Below are 27,837 nucleotides of genomic sequence, written 5' to 3'. Positions count from 1 at the left end.
TTGGCCCCGCGATGGACTGGTGACCTGTCCAGGGTGAACCCTGCCTCTCGCCCGTTGACGCTGGGATAGGCTCCAGCCCCCCCGCGACCCTTAATGTGTAGGAATAAGCAGAAGATGACGATGGATGGAGATTAAGTCACAGGATTAGCTAATATGACTGGATGGATCTCCATCAATCGCAAATTTCTGTGCGTTAACCATTTTGATATGACATGTTCATCAAGATCAGTGACAAGTTAACTAGCAACAGCAAAAAGAGTCAGCTCGTCACGAAATGTAATCATTTTAAACATTGGATCCAAAACATTGTTTTCACTGGCTTAAAGGTTGAGTTGTTCCTCAACTCTTAAGATTGTCATGTAAGCATTCTTGTAAATTTGCTGTTTGTTTTTTCTACTTTATTCAATATTTCATGGCTAGGATTAATCTGCTCACTGGATGACTTGGTTCCAGGCTTAAAACCGGATATTCATGAACCATCAACGGAAAAACTGAGCGCGCAATCCAACCCTAGTTGTTATTTCACTCCCAACATTTTTACTGTTTATTCTTTGTAGTTTTTGTCTCAACTGTATATGTTGTATCTTTATTTAGGGACGGTGGTTTGTTGTAAATTAGTCGACAGGCACCTTTGATACCCATGAAATTTTTCCTATCCATGAATGCTTTTCTTCTTTTTAAAAAAAATCATAACTCAAATACCATATCAAACAAGACTTTTTCTTAGGTACCAAAGTTAATGACGTTCAGTTATTATGCAGAAGAGGCAGAGCTAATCCATCCGAAAGTGATTCTGTTGGGGAGATGTCACCAGAGTGACTAATGATCTGGGAAGAGAAAAAAAAAAAAACTAACACATTTGACTGATGTCTTTATACAACAATGACAGAATGAAGATGTCACTCTTTGTTTTCCAGCAGCACTGACAGGGAGATAACCACAGCGGCTTCCTTCAGTTGACAGCTTGGTGCAAAATGTAATTGCTTTTCATCAAAACTTTTCAAACCTTCAGAAAGGAAAGAACTTATTCATTACATTTGTCTTCAGGGGATAAAAAAGTGGGATTTTTTTTTTTTTTTTTTAATGAAATGGGATGCTAACCTGTCAAACAGCACTGATGTGGATGACCACTTAGGTTGAGGCTTAAAGGTGGCAGTGATGGAATGTAGTGTGCATGTCAATGTCCCACTCAGGATGGATTGAAAGTGTTTCCTCAAGAATTGGTTTCATATTTGTCTGATATATATATATATATATATATATATATATATATATATATATATATATCTATATATATATTTTATGACCAAACATTTTCCAAATGAATGACATATATGACACCATTTATTCATCCAATTATAGCATTGTCATTTTCTACATGCTAACATGCTAACAAAGCCGTTTCTCCTTCACAAGGTCGGGGGCAGAGGCAAAGCCGTTAATATGTCACCAAAAGCTGCCCCGAGTTTCTAGGTAGCAAAGACTGCAGACAAAAAAGTTGCAATTTTAGGCAAGTTTGTGCTCAAATGCTGCTCATTGGTGGAACTAGAGGTCAGCAACAACTAAGGTAAAAGTTCAAATAATTTAAACTTTGAATGCAGCGCTCAGAGGAACGCCTTGTTGTGACTAAATTGCTCAATAGCACAGACTGGCCATCAGTCAGAAAGCCCTGAACCGCCTGAAACATTTAGTGTTGCACCACCAGTGGCTGTGCTAGCACTGCTAACAGGGCTAGCTCTGTCAGACATGTTTGTGGGGGCTCCAGAGCAGGCAGTTTTGACAGTCGGGACTTGCACAACATCAAATTAAGGAATGCAATTGCAGCATCAAATTTTCCAAGTGAAGCAGAGTCCAGGGTCATTACTCAGGAAGTGCAAACATGTTTGTAAAGGAACCTGGAGAGAAGACAGCTGATATCAAGCTTGGGTAAAGAAATCACGCTTTAGCTGTAAGAAATATAGTTCCATTTTTGTTCTGCAGCTACTGCGACAACAAGGCAGTTAATTTTGAGCAATGTGACAAATCGATCCATGTTTTGTGCTGTTATTCTCCTGTGACTTAATGACAAAAAGTCTTTCTTTGAATGCAGTGTTGAAAATCAGAATAGAAAAAGCTGTTACAAGAAACCAATGACGCGGTTTACTAAGCACCATTACTTTTGCTACAGCAGTTTGTGTTAACACAGCTATTCAACCTCGTTCTGCACGAGCGAGCATTGTTTCAGGAGGGATAGCAAGAGATGGAACACACTATTCCATACACTTTTACGCTGCTTTTTAAAAGACTGATTCACACCTCTTGAAGCACAATTAAACATAATTGTTGAGAAGCTGTGAGTTCACTGTCTTTGGTGTATTGAGCGACACGCTCCTTCTTATCTTCTTCTTAAATAGCATAACTGAAGTGGTCCAAAAAAAAAAAAAAAATAAGCAGGGTTGAATTGGCTGGACTCACTATTGACCTTTAGCTGTATGAAGGTTGTAGCATTGCTTTTCCATGTTTGTCACCTTTAGCGGGAAAGGAGTTAACATCTTTCTGCATATATATTTCTATATCTATCTATCTATCTATCTATACACACACACACACACACACACACACACACACACACACACACACACACACACACACAAATGCACCAAAGTTTGTGGAGGAGTTGTCAAAGGAAGGAACCCGTACGTTTCTGAATCGGTGCTCAGTTGGAGCATTATTAAGTCCGTAATGCCAGTCAGTGAGGAAAGGTTGAAGTAGTGGAAGAAAGACAGGTGATAAAAATGGACAAAACACTTTTTTATGTCTCCTTCCTGCTCACATACTCTGGATGATATACTTGTGATTTACTGGACTGGTCTGATGATTCAGAGAGAGACACCTGACCTCAGCCTTAACTTTTGAGAAAACCACCAGGTCACTTGGCTTTGACCTGACTGCAGTTCACAGTGAGTGACGGCGTATGCTGATTTGAAAGGAACCTATTGTAATTTCAGAATGTTTGATTATCAGATTATTTTTGTGGTATCATTTAGAGCAAATCAGAATATCCATCCATCCATTTTCTTCCACTTATCCTGTTAAGGGTTGTGGGGGGGCTGGAGTCTATCTCAGCAGCCTTCAGTTGAGAGGTGGGTTTCACCCTGGACGGGTCACCAGTCCATCTCAGAGCCAACACATACAGAAAAACAACCATTCACACTCAAAGCCACACCTACAGTCAATTTAGAGTATCAATCAGCCTCGTCCCCTCTTGATGTCTTTGGGCTGTGGGAGGAAGCTGGAGTACCAGAGAGAACCCACACAGGAACAGGGAGAACATGGAGACTCCACACAGAAAGATCCCGTGCCTGAGCAAGGGCTTGAACCCGGAACCTTCTTGCTGTGAGGCGATAGTGATGCTCCTGGATCAGCTTGCTCTCAGTGGGTAGTGTTTCTGGTCAGTACTACATTGCTGTTACTTCCATGCAGGATTTCAGTCAGATTTCTTTTAAAAAAGAAAAAAAAAAACAACTAATAATGTTCTCTATTGGGCCTCTTGATTTCTTGTTTCTGGACATTTTTTAGCACCCTCTGAAATATTCGTGCCCCCGAGTTAAGTTTATTACTGACTTGAAGGTATTTCTTTGAAGCACATCAGCAGTCTTATTCTCATTGGTTCGGAAGACGCGGAGCTGCATTTTGTTCAAACTAGCACATGACGATCCGATGACACAATCCACAGCAAGAGGCTCAGACAGACCTTTAACTTTACTGATGTGTACTTATCTTCTCTGGAGCCCTGAAGACTCAGCTCTGCACAAGACTGAGTTTCCCTTCAGAAATAAACCACATGATACACACACAGACACACACAGACAGACACACACACAGGATGACATCACTTTGTTCCAGAGGTTAGGCTCATTTCGAACAATTTCATTTTGCAAATCCATTACAAATCCATCTGTACTCCTCTAACTGCTGCTACTTCTCACCCACCGCAGAGTTGTGAAGGCTCAAGCCATCCGAGTAATTTCACTTAGTAGTTCAACACAAAAGAAGTAGTCATTAAAATACAAATGAAAGTAAATGGAGCAGCATGATGTTCTGAGGGAAAAAAATCTTAAAATCAAAACCTGAATTGATTAAAAAAAACAACTCAAAAGCACGTGAATTCAATTATTCACCTGTTTATTTGCAGGGGCAAACCCCTTCGGTCACCAGCGTATAAATCTGACCGTGTCATTGTTAGTGCTTGTAGAAACGAAGGAATTAATGGACTTTTTTTACGAAATCACACACACGCTCACATGCATTTAATCCCTCGCACACGTTCCCATGAACTGCCCCAGGGTCATGCTACTTTGAGGACTTGCAGGGAAGAGACGCTCAGACGTCTTATAAATACACCCACTTCTTTCTCTCCTCCCCTCTCCCTCCTTCTCTCTGCTCCGGCCGGACCAGGAGCCAAACTCTCATGTAAATAAAGTTGCGTGGATCTCATTGCTCAGCTATGCAGTAGAGAGGAGACGTAATCCAAGCGTAGCACCAATGCGAGGATTGGGCATTTAGCCATTCAACCATTACCTGGCTGGCTCAGAGAGACATTCTTTCTGTCCCTCTCTCTTTCTTTCTCTCCTCCTCCCTTTCTCCTTCTACCCCCTTTCCCCTCTCTCCACCATGACCCTTTTATCAGACGACCAGTCTGTCAGGCCCCAGCCCTGCCGGCTCCCCGAGCCTGGCAAACATATCAGTTCTTCGTTACACGAGTACTCAACAGATCACACTGGCTGCAAAGAGGACTTCATGGACAGTGAGGAGAATGCGGTATTTGGGGCAGTGGAGCCCCCCAGGCGCTCGCGGGGACGCCTTATCCTCCATGGCCTGGTCATGTTTGGAAGGGAATTCTGTTACGCCGTGGAAGCAGCATTCGTCACACCAGTGTTGCTGAGTGTTGGTTTGCCCCGGAGCTTGTACAGCCTGGTGTGGTTGATCAGCCCCATCCTGGGTTTTCTGCTCCAGCCCATCATCGGCTCAGCCAGCGACTACTGTCGCTCATCGTGGGGGCGACGGAGGCCCTACATCCTGGCCTTGGGTATCCTGATGCTGATAGGACTCACCCTGTTCCTCAATGGAGATATTGTCATCTCAGGTGAGGATGAGCGAGAGAATGTGAGGAAGAGTTGAGGAGATGAATAAGCTAAAGTTCCTACAAATCAAAAGGGAAAAGAGAGTAACTGATCAGAACTCAGATAGAACATCCTGTTGGACCCTCGATCCAAATTGAATGTATGCAGGTGGGTAAGTCTCGTCAAACCATAAAGGTTGTATACATAACACATTCTGTTTGTATCTACTATCCGCCATTTTGATCTGTTTCGTCTGTTTTCAACCTGATACGTTTATGATCATAACCTTTCCTTTTTTCCCTCGTACCTTCTCTTATCTCCGCAACTTGCACAACTCTCGGGAGGCTTTGAACTGTCTGCTCGCTCACTCGCTTGCAGATTTGTTGGCGGGAAGAAAGAAAAAAAAAGAGTTGTTAAATGTGTGGGTTTGAGGTGCTGAGCAGCTCTTCTGCTCTCAGTTTAAACTTGTTCATGAAGTTATATGTGCCACTTGTTTGGGTGGTTCTGAGACGGTGCCTGCTGGCAGAGACGGACGACAACTTGACTGAGGAAAGTGTCACATTCCGTCTGAGACTGTCTTTCATCAGGATTCGCCAGACTCCAGGCAGCAGAATGACAGCGTCGCTGCACAAAAACGAGCAGTGACCCTTTGTAGAGACCATTTCTTTAGAGACGAACACCAACTGACTTAAACCTGAGGGTAACTGGACTATTTCATCGTTAAAAACTAAGGGAAACTAAGTTTTAGAGGGGAATTTATTATGCAAATGATTATGATTACTTAAGGACAATAGGATCTCAGTCTTCATTTGTGCTGATGCGTACAGGAACCTAAATACAGATCTAGGCAAGTAAAAGCATTTGCTTTAGATCTGGTGCTTCTGGTCAAATTTAACTAGGATCAAGGTCTTTCAAAAGTACTTCTGCTTTGTTGAATGCTCCAATTGTTCGTTGATTTTCTACTAAACAGGCTCAGGCACAGTCTTTTTTTCCCACCTAACGTACTGCTGATAAGCAGATTAGCTTTTTATATTTCACAGGATTGTAGTTAAAGGGGATTTGTGTGACACTGTTTGCTTTGCCCTGTCAAAGAAAGAAAGAGAGAAAAAAAAACCCAACTATGAACACCTTCAGTTTGACTACGGCCTTTTCAGTTTTTTTTTTTTTTTAAATACCTGTGGTTATTCTCTCCGTTGGGGTTCATCTATTTTGACGTTTTATGAACAACAATTATGGGCCGCCACTCTGAAATACGCATTCCCCACTGAAATATCCTTTTATATAAAAACGACCAGGTATTCACGAGGACCAGAGGATTCATCCTAGTGTTTTCGGCGACTTCTTGCGTCACCACACAGTTGATATTTTCAGCTTTTTGACGCCATGAGATTCAGAACAAGCAGGCGCATCGTATGAGGGAAGAAGAATCGCGCAAAGAATCCTAGTTTAGATAGGACCCCCGCTCTCGCGCTGCCACAGTGATATCAACCTCAGGCCTTTTTCAAAATGACTGCACTGAGACAAACACACATTCCTGTTAACGCTCACCAACATCTGGCTTTTGTCTGTAATTTGAAAGGGTGCTATTTGGATAGTGATGACCCTGCAGCAAACATGGGCATTGATTGATACCTGCTCTGATCTGCGTCGCGGTAAACAAACCCAGGGGAACGAGATGATTTGCAGCCAACGTCTTTGATACAAAAACATGGAGACAATATAAGCTTGTTGCTAAGGATGATAACTTCTGTGACATTTGGTCAACCCATCTGCATTCAAGAAGAACTCTGATGTTGTTCAGTCGCCATGTGTAGGACAGACAAAAAAGAAAACTGTAACAACCGAAATCCCATCACTGCCCTCCATGCCGTTTTCTGATTTTTTTTTTCAAAGCATTTTTACGCAGGTTTAACAAACCTACATGCGTGCAGGTACATGTAACGCGGGAAAAAAAAGGATGTTTTCATGGATTGTGTTTCCCTCATTTTAGTTTATCTCCATCAAATGAAATAAAATGCAAATCTTACTCCTTTTAAGTTTACTTATGAAGAGGCAACAACATGGTATCTGTTGCAGGGTATTTGAAGTCATCAGATGCTTGCTTGTGTCTTGCAGCACTGGTCAGCGACGCGTCATTGAGGAGTATATGGGCCATCGTGGTGGTGATGGTCGGAGTCGTGCTGTTCGACTTCGCCGCAGACTTCATCGACGGGCCCATCAAGGCCTACCTGTTTGATGTGTGCTCACATCAAGACAAGGAACGAGGTCTCCACTACCACGCTCTGCTCACAGGTACCAACACAGGGGCTTCTAGATGAACACCATATTTCTACCACACATTTCTGCTTCCTGATGTCTGAATGGGTGTGTAGGGAATAAAATGGCATTTGTCATTACAGCAATAAGAGCTGCTTCATGAGCACCTTGTAGCTGCCAATCTTTCACAAAAGATGATAACTGTATCTTGCTGTGAGTCGGCCTTCTTGTAGATCCTCGTCTCTCCCTTCCACATTTCTGTTGAACTAGATAAAAGCTGGTGGGTGGAAACGTCTGTACCGACGATTATGCGAGCAGCTCCATCTGTCTTCATGTTGTTTACATGTACAGTAAGACTCCAGGGAAAGATGCCTGGTTTTTGATAAAGACACAGGCTTTGGTATCAAGGTCAGAAACAGTGGTCATACACCTCACACGGCATTTTTATTTGAGTTGACCTGGAAAAAGGTTTTAATGTAGCGATGATGAAGATATAAAACAAACATGCAAGAATAGGGGATCAGCAGGAACAGTCATTTATTTAAAACAACAGACGATGCGAGTTTGCTTGTTTGTAAAAGGACATTTCTGGACGTTTTTGCTGTTGTGAGCAACCAGGTGCCATTAGCCTCAATATGAAGATGCACGGCTCCTCTTTCTGCATTTCTGAGTTACAGAGAAGTGACTAAAGGTGACGAAAATGCTCTTCAAGACACCTTTTTTTTTAATAGTTGAAAGGGAAAAAAACCCTTCTTCCACAATGACTTCTGAAATGTTTTAACCAAGTTAGGTTGATTATACATTCAAGATAAAAATCTATACTTGAGCACTGTGGGATCTCTCTATATAAATACATATGTGTGTGTGTGTGTGTGTGTGTGTGTGTGTGTCTTTTTTTCTTATTGCTCCAATTTTAGCTACAGTACATGGGATTGGATTAGCATCAGCTATTAGAGGCTTATTTTTTCTGCACATTTGCAACTGAATTTCAATTTAAACATGTCACAACACGGATCAATGTAGAAACGCAGAATGCACAAATATCACTCTTGATCCAAGTTTCACACGTGAACTCTTTTGATTAATTCCTCGCCCAACTCTCTTGGTTCTGAGTTTCAGAAAATCAAAAGCAACCAAACGCTTTCCTACGTTTACATTTGGCCTGTCTGGCCTTTAAATCAGTCTTGAATACGAGCCACGACTGGCGAGTTTAGATGCGGTGAAATGTCTCTTGTTCCCCAACAACACAATGTTACTTTTCTCCTTGTTCAGGTTGTCGTGCCTCCTCATCTGCTGCTGCAATTCACTGTTAAAATCAAGGTTAAATAAAAGGCGGAGAAGGCGGCAGTCGCCTTTTGTAACATTCTGGAAAATTCTAGACTTTGTTCATGATCAAATTGGAAATGTTGGCGTTCTGAAGAGAGCAGTGTTTTCTTTTCTCATGACTATGTCAGACTGATAGGTGCACCCCTTAAACCTGATGAGCAATTCAAATGACAGAGCTGTTGCTTTTTATTTAACGCACAAACCAACACCAGCACTCACTGATAATAGATCCCCTTTTTGCTTTGAGCAAAAACATGTTTCAGCTTAATGGAACTACCTTTCACAACTGTACGTGAAATAAATTTATTGTAAATTTGCCCATTAAAAAAACCCAAACCAGCAGATCTTGTATCTGCGTTTGTGTGCGTGCGATACAGCATTTCAGTTTCTGAGTTTTTCACACTTCTATCTCATATTTACAGCCAGCAACTATAATTATAAGTTCTGCAATTCAGTGGACAGCCATGAGATGTTATTTTCCCATGAAATGGTTATTCGTCTTTACTCAATTCAGATTGACAGGAATTACATATGAAGTCATATTCGCCTGACCTTTTTTGCTTTTTTGACGAACTATTTTAACTGATTAGGAAAGTAGAGGAGTCCCTCTGTAAAACACTGCGGCCTCCACCAAATGATCAAAATATGAGACTTGTAATGATAGGCAGGTTCAAGCACATGACTTTTCATTCACCGTCTGAGGGAGAGATGAGGTTTCCAGGGTGAGTGTGACTGGTGTGCTCAGCTGTCAGCAGACCCCGGTGGTGTTAGCATGGGAGTCAGGCAGTAATCCAGCCCTTAGCTAGTCATGTGCTGCAGTCATGGGTCTGGGCTGAGAGACACACAGGCCAGGCACATGACTCTTTCTTCTTGCCTCTGCTGGAATGTGAGGTTTGACGAGGAGGAATTGATGTACTTTAATATGAGGCTCCAGGAAGTATGCAATCGTTTGAGAGGCTTGAATGGGTGAGCAGCCATGTTAACAGTACCCTCAGATGGCAATAGGGGTAATTTACACAGCTTAGTTGTTTTCTACAGGAGCAGGTGAAATAAGCTGGACAATTAAGCGGAACACTGGCTTTGACTGATCTCTAGTTTAATAATGTATCTGCTGGTGCACCACTGTAATCCCGACTGAATAATTCTAAAACTAGACATACCGGTAGTTTCATCCTGACGACAACTTTCGATCATAAAGTTTTCTCTGGCTCAGAGGAGGAACCCTAATGATCTCTCCGCCAAGAGGTTTTCACCTTCGTCTACCTAGCTGATTTCCACCAAGCCTGGCGGAGGCACGCCTCTTTGGCCATTCAATTTTGATGCAGATTCCGACATTATTTCTTTTTTTGTTATTGCCCTTCTCCTTCGTGTCTTGTTTACGGTGACAAAAGCATGGCAACAAAGCTCAACTGCAACTCTCCCCTTGTGCACGGTTTTGCAAAGGTCTTGACGCATCTGTTATCGCCGGGATTCATTTTGCCAGTAAAAATCAACTTGATCCATTTTTGTTTCATGTTGTGCATCGGTAGCTACCTGATGGCTTGTTAAGCTCACGCTACGACGTCCTGATAACAAATGTCTTCCCTTTCTCTTTTTCAATCATGCAGTGTGTATTTTCAGAGTGTTGACTTAGCAGGGACAGGAAGAAACACGCTAGGACTCAGTTCCAATGATGTTCCAGTTACGTGGACACAAATGATGTGAGACTCCTCAAATGGTTCTGACTTTATCTGACAGTTACTGAAATGTTGAAGTATTTTTCATCTCATCAAGGACTGACAGTAGACAAAATGGATCATTAATACGCCTGTTGTCATTTGATTTATCATTTATCACCTCTCCATCAAATCCTCCCAAGGAGAGGAGATGTGACAAAGGAGGTGAAATTCGATGTAAAGGTTCAGAATTTCAGCACACTTCGGGGGAGCAGATGTTTTCCTGCACACTGGCGAGCCCTAATGGAGTGACTAACAGCTTCGATCGGAGTCTAAATCCAGAGCCTGGATGCTGAGTTTACCACATCCTTTTATGTATCTGGTTCAATTAGATTGAGACAAACAATAAAAACAAAAACACCAAATAAGTCATGAATGCAAATGACAAAAACTGCTATGTGACACATTTAGAGAATCTAGGTTGTGTGTTGCATCAGAGGGTAAATGAACCAATGAGTGATTTCTGAGAGCAGATCTGTGCTTTATCACTTTCTAAGCTGCTTCAATTAAAAGAATTGTCAAGAATAACTAAATAAAAACATTTTTAAAACTCCTGCACTTTTGCCTTCATTCACTCTCTTTTTTTTTATTTGAACAGTTAAAAACTTTTTTTTTTTTACAAGAACATTGGTGAAACTCTGCAGGTAATTGAGAGCAGTGTGCTGTGTATTCCAGGTCTGGGTGGAGCGTTTGGCTACCTGGTGGGCGCGATGGACTGGGGCCACTCTGTAATGGGCCAGCTGCTGGGCTCGGAGTACCAAGTCATCTACTTCTTCTCAGCTTTGACGTGGAGCATCTTCCTCATCGTCCACCTGTTCAGTATTCCTGAGCAACCCCTGAGGAAAGACCCAGCTCAGGCTTCACCTTCCAGTGCCCTCCGCCTACTGGGTTCACACAGCAACGGTTACGGAGCCCTGACTAAAGAGCCCATCTCACCTGTCTCTCCTGCATCGGCCCCAGACCTCAGGCAAAGGTCCTTCTCTGCTTTAGGGGAGGCTAACTCAGTGACCTCTAGTGCCAAGCAGCCAAACAAAGAGGTAAATAATCCATCTGCAATGTACCACATGAGGTACGTTGAGGTAATAGACCATGTATCTGTTCATCCATCCACCCTTCCGCTTATTCCTATGAATGGTCGCAGGGGGGCTGGAGCCTATCCCAGCAGCTATGGGCGAGAGGCAGGGTTCACCCCGGACAGGTCGCCAGTCCATCACAGGGCCAACATACAGAGACAGACAACCATTCACTCTCACAGCCACACCTACAGTCAATTTAGAGTATCGATCAGCCTCGTCCCCTCTTGATGTCTTTGGGCTGTGGGAGGAAGCTGGAGTACCAGAGAGAACCCACACAGGAACAGGGAGAACATGGAGACTCACACAGAAAGATCCTGTGATGGAGCCGGGACTTGAACCCAGAACCTTCTTGCTGTGAGGCGACAGTGCTGACCACTGCACCACCGTGCCGCCATATCTGTTAATCAGTGGTCTAAATTCATTCATCCTCTTTATGTAACATGGCAGTTCTATTTACAATGATTCTGAGTTCGCAGCCTGCTGGCACTGAATGTTTGAGAGCATTTAGAGCAAAAGTGACAGCAAATAATGATGAAAATCAATAAAAACAGTTGAATCTGCACTGATAAAAGGTTTACATGCCGTGTGGCTCTGAATCAGTCAGAGAGAGAATACAGAACGTAATAGCTGAGCTTCAAGCCAGACTCATCGATTATGCCCATCAGTGGATACACAACACAGCCACTGATCAAAAAGATGCCGATCTATTAAACATGTCTGAAATCAGAATCAGAATCAGAGATCTTTTGTTCGTGTCTTGCGGGAAATTGTCTGATTGCACTGCTCCATTTCACAGCAAGGATAAATAAGAAGGAAGTAACCTAATGAAGACATAGATGAAATAAGCTAAATAGAAATGACAATCTCAAAAATAGAAATATGAACGATATATAATAAAGAAAAAAATAGAAAATCAAGAAGATAAGGAGGTATCTTTTGTACATATTTACATTTTTACATTCATGAATATTTGTTAACAGAGAAAACAACTCCATAAGATGGGCTTCATCTTCGAGGGAGGAGTTCAACAGTTCAGATCTCCTCTAAGCCCACTTCTGTAGCTGGCTGGGAATGTGAAGGCACTTTCATTCCATCTTTGGTTTCACAGAGCAAATTCATGCTTATTTTGTACGTTCATAACAAGAGTTTGTTTTTCTTCTTTTTTCTGAAGATATGAGAAAAATGAAAGCAGACATTGGAAATGCCATTTCAAGTCGCACTTCATTGATGTGCTTGAAGTCCTCTGTCTAAGCAAAATATGATACTAGAACGATGGATGTGTCGAGGACTAGCCTTTTGGTGTTTAATTTGCCTCGCCGGCGTCTTTCATCATTCCTTTAGATCTGGAGCCTTAAAATGGGTCTCTTTAGATCGAATTCTTTAGGTTGAATCCTAAGAACACTAATTAATGAATGCAGCGGACTTGATAAGCAGTCAGGGTGCTTTGACGCAACTGGTCATCAAATGCTAAGAAAGAAAAAGAAGAGGAGCTGTTTTCCTGTTGTAGCTGTTCCAGGTCGGCCGTGTGTGAGCTGTTTGTGTTACACCTGCAGGTGCAGAGGAGGATGACGCTCCGATCCCTGCTGAAAGCCGTCCTCGACATGCCGAACCATTACCGTCACCTGTGTGTCAGTCACCTGCTGGGGTGGACGGCCTTCCTCTGCAATATGCTTTTCTTCACGGATTTTATGGGACAGGTACCGATTTCTCTCTGTGATACTTTTCAACCGTGCATTTAAAAAAAAAAAAAAAAAATGAAAATACCCGGCACACCAAAAGAAAATCCAAACTCGACCCTGGCAATCTGAACTATCCTTGTTGCAGCTTGTCGATGCGCATTGAAGTTGAATAACAGTTACAGTATTCGTGTTATTGACTAAGCTCTCTCAGTCATTTGCCAAGCCGTTTGCTTGTTCCAGCTTTTCAACTGATTGACATTTTTCACAGAGAGATGGAGAGTGAGAAAGAGAATGATGTAAGTAAATCAGGGGAGGAGAGAGACTGGACTGGCATGGTGGGTGTTGCAAATCAGAAGTGGCAGAGGCAGCATATGTCGAAGTCCCAGTTTTCTTCAGTTCTCTTCTTCTTTGCAAATTCACAATGTCTACATGCATTTTTTTTTGTCAGTGAATGTCATTTAAAATTGTTTTTGTATGGCGAATATCAGCATCTGTAGAAATCAGCTCTAAGCCAAATCAGTGGGAAAATATCACTTTATTGGATTTCCACAAAAAAAATCCAATATTATGAATTCCTACATGTCAGCCTCAAGGTAACCCTTATTCTTTTTTGCTAAATAACATTTTGTATATAAAGCATCTGATCAAATAATCGGGAAAAATTACTTTAATTTGTTTTCCACATTTTGTTTGGTATGTTTTTGGTAAAACTGCCTTTAAAAAAATAGGGTGTAAATGTTATCTCAATGTCATATAAAAACTTTTTGAAGGAAAAAAATATTTTTCAACATCCTTTTTGTGTAAAAAAAAAAAAAAAAAAAGTCCAAGAAAGATACCACTTTCACACGGCTAGTATTTATTAATTTTTCATAGATAGATTCTTCGTTACATGAGAGACATCGGTCCACGTAAAAACTAATAATAAAGATTCAAATGAAATGTTTTCATAAGATGCTAAAAGGATCCCTGGTAGGCAGCTGAGTGTCTTCAACCAGCGTTCAAAGCCCCCCTGACATGTGAAGGCATCACAGGTGGTCCCTACCCATCGGGCTCGTGGACTTGGTGTCAGTGGGCAAGAGTTGCGGTTTTGTTGTGTATTAATCGATATTCCAACTTGGCAACGGTGCGATTTTAAACTCCTTTCTCTCCTGTGAATTTGAATGCTACAGTAGCAGAGGGAACTTTGTAGTCGCATGCTTGTTGAACACATTTGTGTCTGTAACTCCTAAATTACTGAGTTGATTTACTGGTTGCGCAATTCCTCTTGTGCCTGAACTGATGTACTTGGTGTCGGGATTTTTTTTTTTTTTTTTTTAAATGAGCACAATTAAGAGCAAAAAAATCACGGTTGGGGTTTACACAGGCAGGTACATGACTTGAAATGGACTCTTTAGTTTTGTAATGAAAAATGAAAAGACCAAAAAGTCCAGATCAGTGGAATCCCTCTGGTCCCTGGAGTGCTAAATGATGCTCAAGAACAGTCTGTGACAATTTAAATGGTGAGGCAGGGAGCAGTCGCCCCACCCAGTCGGCATGGTTACGGGGAATTACAAGAATATAGCAGTGAAGAAAAGTGCCCTTGTGCTGCATAAATGCATGAAAGTTCCTTGCCTCCATTAATTCCTGTTGGTTAAAGGGAAGAAGAGGAGGGACAGAGTGTGTTGAAGTGTGTTATCCACTGTGAACCTGTCATGTAAATGCTTGGCTGTTGTTCAATGTGCTTGCCAAACTAAAGGATTTTGGACATGGCTCATCAGTGTGGCGCATTAAGAATCAATGCACCAACGCGAAAACTATAATTACAGGCCTTGCATACATCATCAGATAGTTTGCGCTTCTTTACATGGGAAATGGCGGATGAAAGAGTGTAGTGACCAGTGTTTGATGTCAGTACCAGAGAAGCTGCTCGACTCTGCCCTGATGTTTTGCTCTATCACTGCATTATTAATGTTTTTTCTCTTATTATTTGCAGATTGTATACAAGGGAAACCCTTATGCCAACCACACATCCCCAGCATACATAACGTATGAACGCGGGGTGGAGGTGGGCTGCTGGGGGCTCTGCATCAATGCCATATCTTCTGCTCTCTATTCATGTAAGTACATTTACTTTAGCAACACGTTTATTCCCATAAAGTCAAATGACGACATTCCCAGATGAATAGCAGAGGGGGAGAGGAATAATTTCTACATTCCTGTAGCAGCCAAAAGATGTTAACTTTACAATGTCTGCTGACATAATTGGCTCATCTGTCAGTGAGAGCTTGCTGCGCGGGGAGATGGAGAGCAGCCAAGAATTCCCACTTCCTTTTCTTTTGAATTCATATTGCAGCCTTTCATGAGCGGCTTTTGCAAAAATGAAGTTCATGTGTTTGTCAGAAGCCTGCATGTGTGACATTAACCCTTTAAATCCCGAGTCACACCTGCTCGAAAAGAAACAATTATAACCGCAGTGTCGTGTAGAAGGAAAAAATTGGAAGACAAATGTGAAACACGGAGGGAGTCCATTAAAAAAAAAAAATCTTTAAAAAGGCATTTCAAGGTTTATTTTATATGATCTGGAGCGTGAATTCATAACTGCAGACACCAAAAGCACGTCAAGATCTTGTTGAGCCACCTGCCATGTGAGGAATCGATGGATGGATTCACAGATAGAATCAGGCCATCAAACTACAGTTAAAAAAAAAAAAAAAAGCATCTACCAACGCAATATTCTCAGAATCTGAGTAGAGAACAAAGATATCTCTGAGACGCTCGACTTCCAATTAGTCCAATCATCGCCATGGTGATAGATACAAATATTCTGTCCAAAATTGCGCACATTTTGATTTTCACACTTATAAGCTTCAGACGGTTACAGCATCACCACCGTCAGGACTATTAGTTCACAATTCGACTCGTGGAAGTATGGTTTAGTGGGAGTGGGTCAAAGTGCGATGTTTTTTTGTTTTTTACTTTTATGCAGTGGAAGCCAATTATCCTTGATAGGAAAGAAGCTTGCCATACTTGAAAGGGAGAGAAAAATTGTGCGACATGCAATCAAAGTTGTTCCACACATGAGCCGGAGCATTGTCACAGTGCACTCGCAAAATTGTCTGTTTTCATAGTCTGGATCAGTAGAAAACTATCTTCTCACGTCTTCTGTCATTGCTTCTCTGACAATAGCTTCATTCAAATGTCCAACCAACTCAAACTTCTGCTGAGTTTGGAAATGTTGGCGAAAACATGGTCGAGAGGTGGGTTGTGATAATAAGTCCCCTAGTTAAATTTCTAACTTGGATTAACACAATAAACTGTTCAAAAAAATGTGTGGGAGAGAAGTGAAGCATATGTTTTATACCTGCAGTGCCTCATAATGGCCAGTAGAGGGCCACCACTGCGCTTGCAAAATAAAGGTCAGGACATCGACATTATTTTTTGAGTCATTTCTCAGAATGTTTTGATTACATTTTTTGAAAGAAATCCAGAGAATTCACAAAGGAAACTTAGAATACAAAACCTGTTAAAAAAATGCAGAAGTACAAAAGCAGTTGGCAGAGTTTTACTAGGAAAAAAAACAAACATCAAGATATTTCCAGTGGCCAATGGCAATCATGGAAAACACAAATTCTACAAGAAAATGACTGCCTTACTCCCTTGATTCCTGACCTCCTGATGAGTTCATGGTCTGGATGTGTTCATGCTTAACTGTAGATGTTCATGTTGTTCCAGATGTACAGCGCTTCCTCCTCCCTTACATCGGTCTGAAGGGTTTATACTTCATGGGCTACTTTGTGTTTGGCATGGGTACCAGCTTGATCGGCCTGTTCCCCAACATCACCGCTACGCTCATCCTCTGCAGCGTGTTCGGGGTCATGTCCAGCACACTCTACACCATCCCCTTCAACCTGATAGCCGAGTATCAACGTGAAGAAATGGTAAGAGTTTGTATGGCCATGATGCAAGAAAATAGAGCGGCGTATGTTTTATTGAAAGGAGCACACCAACGTTTTTGGAAACAAACTTATTTACCAGCATCCCCAGGGTGACTTAAGAAGACCGATACCCTTCTCTCCTCTGTGCGTGCATTAGGGAGCTGAAACCTGCAAAGCCAAACTGACTGCTAGTTAGCTAAGCACAAAGCACCATCTTACCCTCAGCTTCCAAAAGCTGTAGTTCCTCCTGTGTTTGCTCTGGTACAAATAAGTAATCATGGCAGTACAAAAGCCCCAGCAAGAACAGTGACGGTTGCTGCTCATCATGGCTGCTTTTGATGACTTTTGACAGAGGTATGCTAACACATCCCACCTACTGCCATTCATCGTGCTAAGTTAAATAGCAGTTAGCCACTCTCTGTGGTTCTCAGCTCCTTCATTCACACACAGAGGGATTTATTATTTCATATATTTGGGTGACATATTTGAACAAATCTACATAAAAAACAAACAGAATCCCACACTGCCGATAATTCAATAGGAGAGGTTTTTTTTTTAATTATTCTGTCCCTGCTTGGTGCAAATGCATCGGTTTTGCGGCTGATATATGACAGCTTCATTATTTGACAGAAGAAAAACAAGACAGAAGTAACCTTGACACCCTACTGATGACTGTGTTTGACCTCTCTCCATGATAACTGGAATGGCTTCGATGAGCAATCTAGTCCAACTAGGCTGCTGGGATAGCCCCCCCCCCCCGACCCTTTAGCAGTACAAGCAGTAGAAAATGACAACAGATTATAGATTAAATAGTTAACAAGATACCCCAAAAAATTCTCAGAAGGTTGCAGAGAAAACACGTTATCATATTTAGATTATTGAACATTCTTCAAACATTCCTGGATTAAAACATTTTTCACTGGCATAACAAGGATTTAGCAAATGTCGCGGAAATAGACCCTGCTAGTTCAAGACCCTGTAGCCCATTTCAGATGTTGGCACCATGATATTGAGGCTTCTTTTAGCTGAAGCATTTCTGGCTGCAGAGACATCCAGCAAATCATGTTCTGGACGGTAAAGTAAAGGCTCGGCAGCGTCACTCGCAAATGGAGTTGGATATCACCAGTCTGGTTTGAACGATTTCATGGGTATAAGTTTGTCTTTGGGCGAATATTCCATTCGCCCCCTCTGTCTTGTGTATGCTGACATTTTCTCAACACTCCTCTGCTATTTAAAACATCAGCTGAACTAGATGGTGTCAAAAAAGGTGAGGGGGTAGGCGGCAGAAACAGATGAACCTAATACTTATCAAAGCAAAAGACTTAAACTAAACTCACAAAACAAAAATTAAAAAACTAGCCGAGAAACCAGACTGAGACACAGGCAGGGGGAGCAGACCGCAACAGCTGATTAGATTAAGAGACAAAAAATTAAAAGAAGAAATACAAACATAACTAATCGCATTAATCAAAAAAATACACTGAAATAGATCAGTAAACAAGTGATATGAACAGGGGGAAATAGTTGGAATATACAAATATGCACATATCGTGCACAGATTTTGTTTGTATACCTGTGTGTAAACTGCTTAAGGTTGTTTTGCAAATGCACAACACCATCCATCCATCCATCCATCCATCGTCATCTTCTGCTTATTCCTACACATTAAGGGTCGCGGGGGGGCTGGAGCCTATCCCAGCGTCAACGGGCGAGAGGCGGGGTTCACCCTGGACAGGTCGCCAGTCCATCGCAGGGCCAACATACAGAGACGAACAACCATTCACACTCACAGTCACACCTACGGTCAATTTAGAGTATCAATCAGCCTCGTCCCCAATTGCATGTTTTTGGACTGTGGGAGGAAGCCGGAGTACCAGAGAGAACCCACGCAGACACGGGGAGAACATGGAGACTCCACACAGAAAGATCCCGTGCCCGAGCCGGGACTCGAACCTGGAACGTTCTTGCTGTGAGGCCACAGTGCTAACCACTGCACCACCGTGCAGCCCATGCGCAACACAATTATCATAAAAATAAATAATATAATCCGAGATACAAATAACAAATTTACAAAGTTCTACAAGTAAAATTACCCATGGACAAATACCCACACTCGCACACGGATCACTTCCAACCCGCCCATGCCCCTTAAACCATAAACAAGAGATGAATAAAAGTACTAAGAGAAACAGGTTGTTTTAAGTTGAGCGAGTAGTGATGATTTAAACATGTGCCCTGAAGAGATGGATCTGAGGGAGCTTGGCGGGGTCTTCCAGTCAGATGACGCTTCAAATTTAAAGGCCCTCCCACCAGGTTCCTTTGAAATTCTTTGCGCATCAAAAGGAGGAGACAGAATATGTCTAAGAGGGTAGCGTGATCCATGTGGAACAAGGAATTGCTTTGGAAAAGGTGGATGGTTCAGAGAAATACGGAAGTGGTGAATCATAACCAGTCGAGTGATTCGTGGTGGGTACAATAATTGGACCTCTGGGGTGACGGGACATGTTCCACCTGGGCGCCACAGCCAGTAAGTACCTCATTGGGTTGAATCAGGTGATAAGATCCAGCATCAAAGTGGAGGGAGCTGCTGAGTTGACAATAAAACATCAATAATTGTATATGAAACAGTCTTTCAATATTATGCAGAGCTGAATCTGTTTACCCATCTGTTGATTGCTCGCTGCCATGGAAACTTCTAATCATAAAAAAAAAAAAAACCTCATTCTATATTTCCTTCCTTCGTTTCCTTCCTCACCCTCTGATTGCCCTCACTCAGCTCGCTGTGCTTTCAGGAACAATTGAAGCTTCAAAGAGGTGACGGAAGCCCCCGAGGCACCGGCGTGGACTGCGCCGCGCTCACATGTATGGTCCAGCTGGCTCAGATCATCGTGGGAGCAGGGCTCGGTGCGCTTGTCAACCTGGCAGGAAGTGTGATCGTAGTAGTGCTCTCGGCCTCGACCGTGTCCCTGCTCGGCTGCATCTTCATCGCCCTCTTTATAAGATATGTTGAATAATTCTGCAAATATATTGTTGATATTGTATTCATAAATAAAGATTCTTTATTAAATCCTTTAAAATGTCTTGTGAGTCAGGTGTACTTATGCAGATGTGGCTGAGAGTACAGTGCCATCTTCAAACAACTGAACTAAGCTTTTGGTAACTAGAAACTTCAGATTTTTGACTTCGTAGTTTCAAATAATACAGCAAAATTTTTGCGCTTTAACCTCAAACCCTCCGTTCCTCCTCCTGAGCTCTTCCCACTTCAGCTTGTGTTTTCTTCTCATCTATTCTGGGCTGCAGCTCGCTGTTAGTGTCATCATAAGGCTGATGGACACTTGGTGGATTTGATTCTGCTCCTGACAGATTGGAGGTATTCAATCGCAGAGATACTGTTTTCTTTTCTTTGAAAGCTTCTTGTTTTTGCTTCGTGTTCTCACAAAGTGTGAGAGTGTGACTCACCAGACGCTGCTCTAAATTTTTATTGCCCTAACAAAGGGCATGAACCAACAAGGGCTGTGGCTTTTTGATTGTGTTTTTGAGATTCTCTCAAGATCTGAACCCCACCGATAGTAAATTAGAATAATGGAATAGTTCCACTCGTTACTTGGCTTGATGGAAAAGTAGAGATCGGGAACCACTGGTTGCGTGCGTGAGATGAATTAATGTATAATAAAAGGAAGGATCGGGCTGCATGGCCCAGATGTCGAGTGTCTGTCTAGCAACCGAAGGGTCAGTGGTTCTATCTTCACTTCCCCCAGTGACCATGTTGAAGTATCTTGCTCAAAGATACTTCAATACCATGTTGAAATATTGAGCAAGATACTGAGGTGAACTCAACCAAACCCATCCCATCCATTTTCTATCACTTATCCTGTTCAGGGTCGCGGGGGGGCTGGAGCCTGTCCCAGCAGCCCTCAGGTGAGAGGCAGGGTTCACCCTGGACAGGTCATCAGTCCATCACAGGACCAACACATAGAGACAGACAACCATTCACACTCACAGTCACACCTACGGTCAATTTAGAGTATCAATCAGCCTCGTCCCCTCTTGATGTCTTTGGACGGTGGGAGGAAGCTGGAGTACCAGAGAGAACCCACACAGGAACAGGGAGAACATCCAGACTCCACACAAAAAGATCCCGTGCCCGAGCCAGGACTCGTACCCGGAACCTTCTTGCTGTGAGGCGACAGTGGTAACCACTGCACCACCATGGTGCCCCAACCAAATCCAATGTAAAAAAAAAAAAACAAAAATAAAAAACTGGATTTCACAAATGGATGCAACCAAGATGTACTGGGTGTTTCCTTGTCCCAAACTGCTACCCACCACCAAGGTGGTGTGTAATCGCGCTAACAGACAAACTAATGTACCACATAAAGCACTACCTTTCAACATAGAAGGGAAGTGATATTTGGAGTTTTTTGTCTCAGGTTCTGTAACCCTCTCTGCAGCCTTCACAGAGTGGAAATATTCTAGCAGGAAGACTTAACAGTGAAGCAGCTGTTTCTGATAAGTGATTAATCTGTAAAACACAGGAGTCCAATGGAGCCACGCAGAGATGGCCCACAGTTTAACGATGTGGCTGAGGAGGCTGATGGGTTTGACGTGTTCGGGGTCTTTGATGGATTGTGGAACGACAGATGATTTCCAGGGGAGGAGGAAGTGACTGAGGGGGTTGGTCATCTTTCTTGGGTTATGAGAGCAGAACATAAAGAAAGATGGAGAGGGTTTTTGAAATCACCCTGACAACAGTTTCGTTCAACTTCCCCCTGACAACGATCCATAATTTTCTTCATCTCAGCCATTTTCAACATTATAGCTATGATGTGTCAAGAATTGACTTTTTTTGTTTTGTTTTGTCTTGTGCTCCATTCACTATTTTCTGTCAGATGCTGCATGGGTTGGCTCTTCAATAGTGATCTATTTTATTTTGGATCAATTTTCCTTCTTTTTCTTTCTTCTGGAGCTGGTTTACTTTTGCCTTTCTTGCCCACTGATTTGTATGAGACGTGGTGTCCTGGTGTGGTGGGAGCTGAATGCAAGACATAAAGGAATTCATTAAAATGTGTAGCAATCCCCTCGGTGAGTTATGGTGTTGAATAACAGCCAGAATCTGTATCTTAGCAGACAGTTGTGTCTTTTTTGGAAAACCAGATTTTGATTGTATGACTTAACAAAGTGTGCCTGGTGCCATGACATGTGACCGTCAAAATCAAAACCTTTGAACCCATCACAAGTTTCACCTCAGCAAGATTGTGTGAGTGTGACCACAAGACTCCAAACACAGATTTGTTGAGACAAGAAGAGAAGGATCAATGCCGACCAAATCCACAGGCTGAAGTGAATAATTCAGCTCTTTATTTCTGGTTGAATCGATGACTTAAACTGTCTTTTAGTGACGAGTCTGTGTTAATTAACGCATCTTTATATGCAGGATCCCTTTTCCAAACATCCCTGACGTTTAGTTGCTCTCCAGTTGTATTTTAAAGTGGAACGACACTAGAATTATCAGAAATTAAGCATGCAGCCCCATAATTACACTTGAGTGACACAAGAAGGTTGATGAAAGTTGAAGAGGATTTATTTAACAGTGATTAAGATGACATGATATATCCTTTACTTTTTTCTGGGTAAAAATACTTCATTAAATGCATCTTAACTGGCCTGAATCATATTCACAAGCTGCACCCAACTGGACATTTATGAATTTCCTCTTCTTCTTCTTCTTTACTGGATATTGTATAAAATAGAATGTTTTAAGATTAGAGCCATTTACACTGGCAAATTTCTGGGTTAAACGTATCTTTAAATGAGTTTTTTTTTTTTTTTTTTTTAAACAACTAATTTTAAGTCAACGCACGAGAATGATTGCAGTTTTTAGGCAATCAGACGGTCACGACAGTGGATTCGTTTTATTCTCCTCTGATGTCCAATCAAATACCTCGACTCATGAGTTAATGTTCCTCGTGGTTGTTGTCGGGTAAGATGAGGACAGGAACGCCTGTGCCCTGGGTGAAGGTGTGCACGTACTGTTTCGAATTTGCAGCGTGCAGCACCTGAAGAACTTTTTATACACTCTCATCCCGAACAAAGAGAAAAAGTTTCTCACATACTGCACACAAAATTTACTTGGAAAAGACAATACTTTTTGACATTTGAAGGCAGACATGAGATGTACCAAAAAAAAAGAAAAAAAGAAAAAGAAAAAAATACTCCTTCACAAAATGTGTTTTCCTTTTTTAGGTGCATTTATCATTTCATCCTTTAAGATACTCTCAAATAGATGCCTTGAGCTCACAAAGATGCTGTGTTCCCTCCTACATCACTTCTTCATGACTCGGGAAAGCAGAAAGAGACTGGCAGCAGACAGCAAAGCAGCAGAAAAACTCTCGTTCACATCGTCCAGTTTGAACCACGTCTTCTTTATCCTGCAGGATTCTTAGGAATCCATTAACACTTTTGCTTGGAGAGAAAAAATGAAACTAATATGACACTTCTGGTTCTGCGCTAGCACGCTAGTACTGAGGCAGAAGTGTTTGTGGATTATTGAGCATAAAGCTGGATAAAGACAAGCTGAAGAATGATGAGACTTAGGAAAGGGAAATGATCGACCACAGTATCATCATCATCATCATCCAAAAAGGCACGATAATATCAGATTTTTTCAACATGTCATCCTATTTTACACTGGTACACTTACAAAATATTCCATGGTCATTAACACTGATGAATAACCACAGCAGTAAATATATGATTTTTTTTTTAACTTGTCAAAGAAAAAAAATACCTTTGAAATTCACAATGTTTTATTTTTTCAGTATTTACGTCACCCCGGTCCCATGTAGCTAGTGAATATTGACTGACAAATAATTGAAGTGTTGTAGTACAGTGGGACGGGGCCTGAGTTCGTCTGGCCCTACCCATGATAACTGTAATAGTGATATAAAATAACTTGGCGGTGCCTCCAATGAGTTCCAAGGAGTAAACACAAATTTGCCACATTCTTTTCAAAATAAAAGTTCACTTTAGCCTATTTATATTTATCCCAAAAGTATCACCTCTGGAAATATGACACAAGATTTAGTTCAAACAAGAAGGGTTTTTTTTTTTATTACATAGCCATGAATTGGATTTGCAAATTAGGTAGCTTGTTAACTGTTGACCTTCAAATATGCATTGTTAACATTAATTCAAAACGCTCATCTAATTCGCTGGTAGGTTCAACCCACAAACGATCCCTGATGGACCCAATTAGTAAATGTAAAATAAACTGAAATGACCGAGGAAACTCAAGCGTCCACAGTCCCCCCCCCCCCCCCCCCCCACACACACACACACATACACACACACACACACTGGGAGATTGACTTAAAACAACAACAAAAAAAACAACAACAAAAGTTGCAGGCCCAGTCGATGCTGAAAACAAATGGCCGCTTCACTGTCTTCAACCAGCAAACAAAAAGGCACGTGAAAAGCGTTAATGTATACTCACCAATCCGCACAGTCAGAGAAGAAGTTGGGGGGTGGGGGCAATGGCAAGGTGCAGTTTCAGCGGCAATGGAAGGGAAAGGAGCGCGCAGCGACAAAGCGCAGAAAACCACGCTCAAGTAGTGCAGCAACACTATCGTTCCCGTCTCCCTCTTATGGCAAAAGTCCGGTCCTGAATCACACAATTCCTCTGAGGATATAAGCTACCGGCTTATTCATGGAGAAAACTCTACAGTATGTCTTACAACAATTAGCAATAGCTAACTGCAATGCAGAATAACATACACTATGAAAGCCTAGTAGGACGCTAAGCTAAAGGCTAGCAGCGGTTACCGATTCGGCTCGTTCTTACACGATACAAATAAACAACAGCGATGAGCACATTACATTCATTTCACATTACTTACATTACATCTATTTCACATTACTTTTACGGCATACAGCTATCCAGCTCGGACGCCGATAAAGCATACTCTCCTTTCGCTAACCTGCCGAAGCACACCGGTGACGCTAAGCTACCTGAACACCGTGAGGACAGGATTGGCTACGGCTGCCTACATTCAAAGATGAGCGAATAAAGAGATGCTTCACTGCTCCGCAAACAAACCTGGTTTCCTGACGTTTGTGCCGCCAACCAAAGATGAATGGGTTTTTAAAAATAATACCGCCCTTTTATCGCTGACTTTTATGAAATGACCGTTGTTTAACATGTTCTAATCAACATTTTGAAACATATTTTCACTTCATGAACTGTTATTTATTACCAACACAAACATTTTAATATCTATACACGAATTAAGGAAATAATAGCCACAGGACTACGTTTACAAAATGTGAATATATCAACTTACAGATACATCAGTAAATATCAAATATTTGCCAAAAATAATAGTTAATGAATAAATCAATCTGGGCATATCAGATGAGGATATTGGCTTTTTTTGATTTATGCAGACTGATCTGCATAAATCAAAAAGGCCAATATCCTGCAGCAACCCTGTCGACAACATCTGTGAGTCATAGTGTAAATGGCCCCCGGGTCAGCGGAGGTTTTCCAGGAGAGAGTAAAGATTGGGGGGGTGTTGAGCCCCTGTTGTGAGCCAGGCTGAGCTTTCTCGTTATTTTTAATGAAAATTCAGCCGCAGCAGGTATTGCATCTCTCAAATACACGCTCATCAAACCACAGAGAATGAACCAGACTCTCTTTAACATTTTAAAGGGTTTTTTTTGGTGCTTTTTTTTTTATCCTACATTACAACTCCTGGAGGGTAAAATGCAACCGCGGGCTCGTCCCGCACATTGATGGGGACCAGGGCGTGTCCCCTCTCGTCCAGTCCTGGTTTGGTGCTCGCTGTGATCGGCCTGATGGTGGTCAGTGTTGGCGATGTTATCCGCCAGAAGAGTTTTTTCAGTGCCTTCCTGAACTCCCGCCTCATCAGGCAGTAGAGGATGGGGTTGAGGCAGCTGTTGGAGTGCGCCAGGCACACGGACACTGGGAACATGTACGCTTGCATGGTGTAATACTCATAACTAAAATGAGCCAGGTTGAGTTTGATGAGTATACCCCAGGCTGTCAGCGCCTGGTTGGGCAGCCAGCAGAGGAAAAAAGATAAAACCACGATGGTGACAGACTTGGTGACCTTGGCGCGTCTCTTGGCGCTGGCGGTGTTGATGTTTTTGGAGGCGACCGAGCGCAGCAGGAGCAAGTAGCAGCCTGAGATGATGCCCAGTGGCACCACGAAGCCCAGCAGCACTTTCTGCGAGTGATAGAGTCCCAGCCACAACTGCGAAGTCCCGTTGGTCTCCGGGAACTTGACGAGGCAGAGGTCTTCGCTGGAAACTGAGACGGTCGTAGAGAAAACTGCGTGCGGCAGCGCGACAGAGACCGCGGCGCACCAGATGAAGACGGTGACGCAGCGCACGGTGCAGCAGACCGGCCGCCGCTGTTTCCCCTTCAGCGCGGAGACGAGAGACCAGTACCTCGCCACACTCATGGCTGTCAGGAAAAACACGCTGGCGTACATGTTCATCGCTGTCACGTAGGACACGATCTTACACATGGCTTTACCGAAGAGCCACGTGAAGTCCAGCGCGTTTTCCACCGCCCAGAAGGGCAGAGTGAGAACGAACTGGAAGTCCGTCACTGCCAAACTAGTGACGAACAGGTTGATGGAGGATTTTTTCCACACCTGTTTCGACTTCATTAGATAGAGGACCAGTAAGTTTCCAACCAAACCCAGCGCGCAAACTAGAGAGTAAATGATGGAGATGATAATCCTCACAACGGCGGCTCCGTCTCCCGCAAAGTCAGTTTTCTCAGAGTCTGACAGGTGGAAGAAGTCTCCGGAGCGGTTGGTGAGGTTGTAGGAGGACGTAGCACTGAACCCCGTCGAGTCTTCATAATTTGTGTCGCTAAAATCTCCAGACATTTTCCACGTAATTCCAAAATCGCGATGATATCCACTTCCAGATCCGGATGTTTCCTAGCGTGAAAAATGACGCAACATGATTTTAGATCCTTTCGCCATCTGCGTTTTATGAATCTAAAAAGTTGTTAGCTTATTGATGATGTCAAAAGGTCTGAGAGCTGCTCGGTTTGCGTTTTCCCCTGAGATCTCGTACGCGAGTCTCTCCAAACCAAAAGCGTCCTGACGCAGGGCTCTGGCGCAATCTGGCACTGGATTAGAAACAAAGATCCGCTTTCAGATTCATTGCGTTTCATATCCACTTAGTTACTTTCCCATATCAATCAACATGTGTCCAATTGTAGTTACACTACTGCGCGCCACCTTTTGAGATGGAGATAATTCTCTCTCTCTCTCTCTCTCTCTCTCTCTCTCTCTCGCTATCTATCTATCTATCTCGCTCTCTCTCTCTCTCTCTCACACACACACACACACACACACACACACACACACACACACACACACACACACACACAAGGTAAACACGTGTTTGGATCTGTCCAATTGAAGTATGTCGCCTCTCAAAGCCCAGTTACACTTGTTTACACAGCGGTTCCACTTCAGTGACATCGGTGGGGAGGTGTTGAGAGGAAACACCTTGATGGAGGTGAGGATGAGGAGGACACGCGTGAAGGAAGAGGGGAGGTGGTCCGTCAGCACGCGATGACATGAGTCTACCACATGTACATTTTGTAAGATAAATCTGCCAAAGAGTAAATATTATATAGGATTCCATAAAGTGGCTGATTTTCTTTGATCTTAATGAAGGGGAATAGAATGAGCCAAGAAAACAACAAAACCAAAAATAAACAT

General features: G+C 42.5%; 2 protein-coding genes across 2 annotated transcripts; one reads left to right on the top strand and one right to left on the bottom strand.

Annotated features, from left to right (window-relative positions):
- The first annotated feature begins 4,460 nt into the window (after positions 1 to 4,460).
- Positions 4,461 to 20,084, top strand: slc45a2 (solute carrier family 45 member 2). The gene is made up of 7 exons (XM_086187196.1): positions 4,461 to 5,125; positions 7,218 to 7,394; positions 11,075 to 11,436; positions 13,029 to 13,172; positions 15,127 to 15,250; positions 16,866 to 17,071; positions 19,861 to 20,084. The coding sequence occupies exons 1-7, from the start codon at positions 4,654 to 4,656 to the stop codon at positions 20,080 to 20,082; spliced, it is 1,707 nt and encodes a 568-aa protein (XP_086043322.1). The 5' UTR covers positions 4,461 to 4,653; the 3' UTR covers positions 20,083 to 20,084.
- Positions 20,085 to 24,431: 4,347 nt separating this feature from the next.
- Positions 24,432 to 27,310, bottom strand: rxfp3 (relaxin family peptide receptor 3). Its single transcript, XM_086187110.1, has one exon. The coding sequence runs from the start codon at positions 26,986 to 26,988 to the stop codon at positions 25,807 to 25,809; it is 1,182 nt and encodes a 393-aa protein (XP_086043236.1). The 5' UTR covers positions 26,989 to 27,310; the 3' UTR covers positions 24,432 to 25,806.
- Between the last annotated feature and the right edge of the window lie 527 nt (positions 27,311 to 27,837).

This window comes from Aulostomus chinensis, chromosome 19 (assembly GCF_037954235.1).
Source record: "Aulostomus chinensis isolate RoL2024-O1b breed Wild chromosome 19, RoL_Achi_v1.0, whole genome shotgun sequence".
NCBI classification, from domain to species: Eukaryota; Metazoa; Chordata; class Actinopteri; order Syngnathiformes; family Aulostomidae; genus Aulostomus; species Aulostomus chinensis.
The sequence above is the reverse complement of the archived record's forward strand: the minus strand, read 5'-3'. Positions and strand labels throughout refer to the sequence as shown.

What these genes read in the sequence shown, in the direction of transcription:
- slc45a2 (XM_086187196.1), top strand. Translation starts at nt 4,654, where the DNA reads ATGACCCTTTTATCAGACGACCAGTCTGTCAGGCCCCAGCCCTGCCGG. An exon ending in CTACCACGCTCTGCTCACAG is followed by an intron (nt 7,395 to 11,074) that starts GTACCAACACAG and finishes TGTGTATTCCAG; the next exon opens with GTCTGGGTGGAGCGTTTGGC. An exon ending in CCAAGCAGCCAAACAAAGAG is followed by an intron (nt 11,437 to 13,028) that starts GTAAATAATCCA and finishes TTACACCTGCAG; the next exon opens with GTGCAGAGGAGGATGACGCT.
- rxfp3 (XM_086187110.1), bottom strand. Translation starts at nt 26,988, where the DNA reads ATGTCTGGAGATTTTAGCGACACAAATTATGAAGACTCGACGGGGTTC.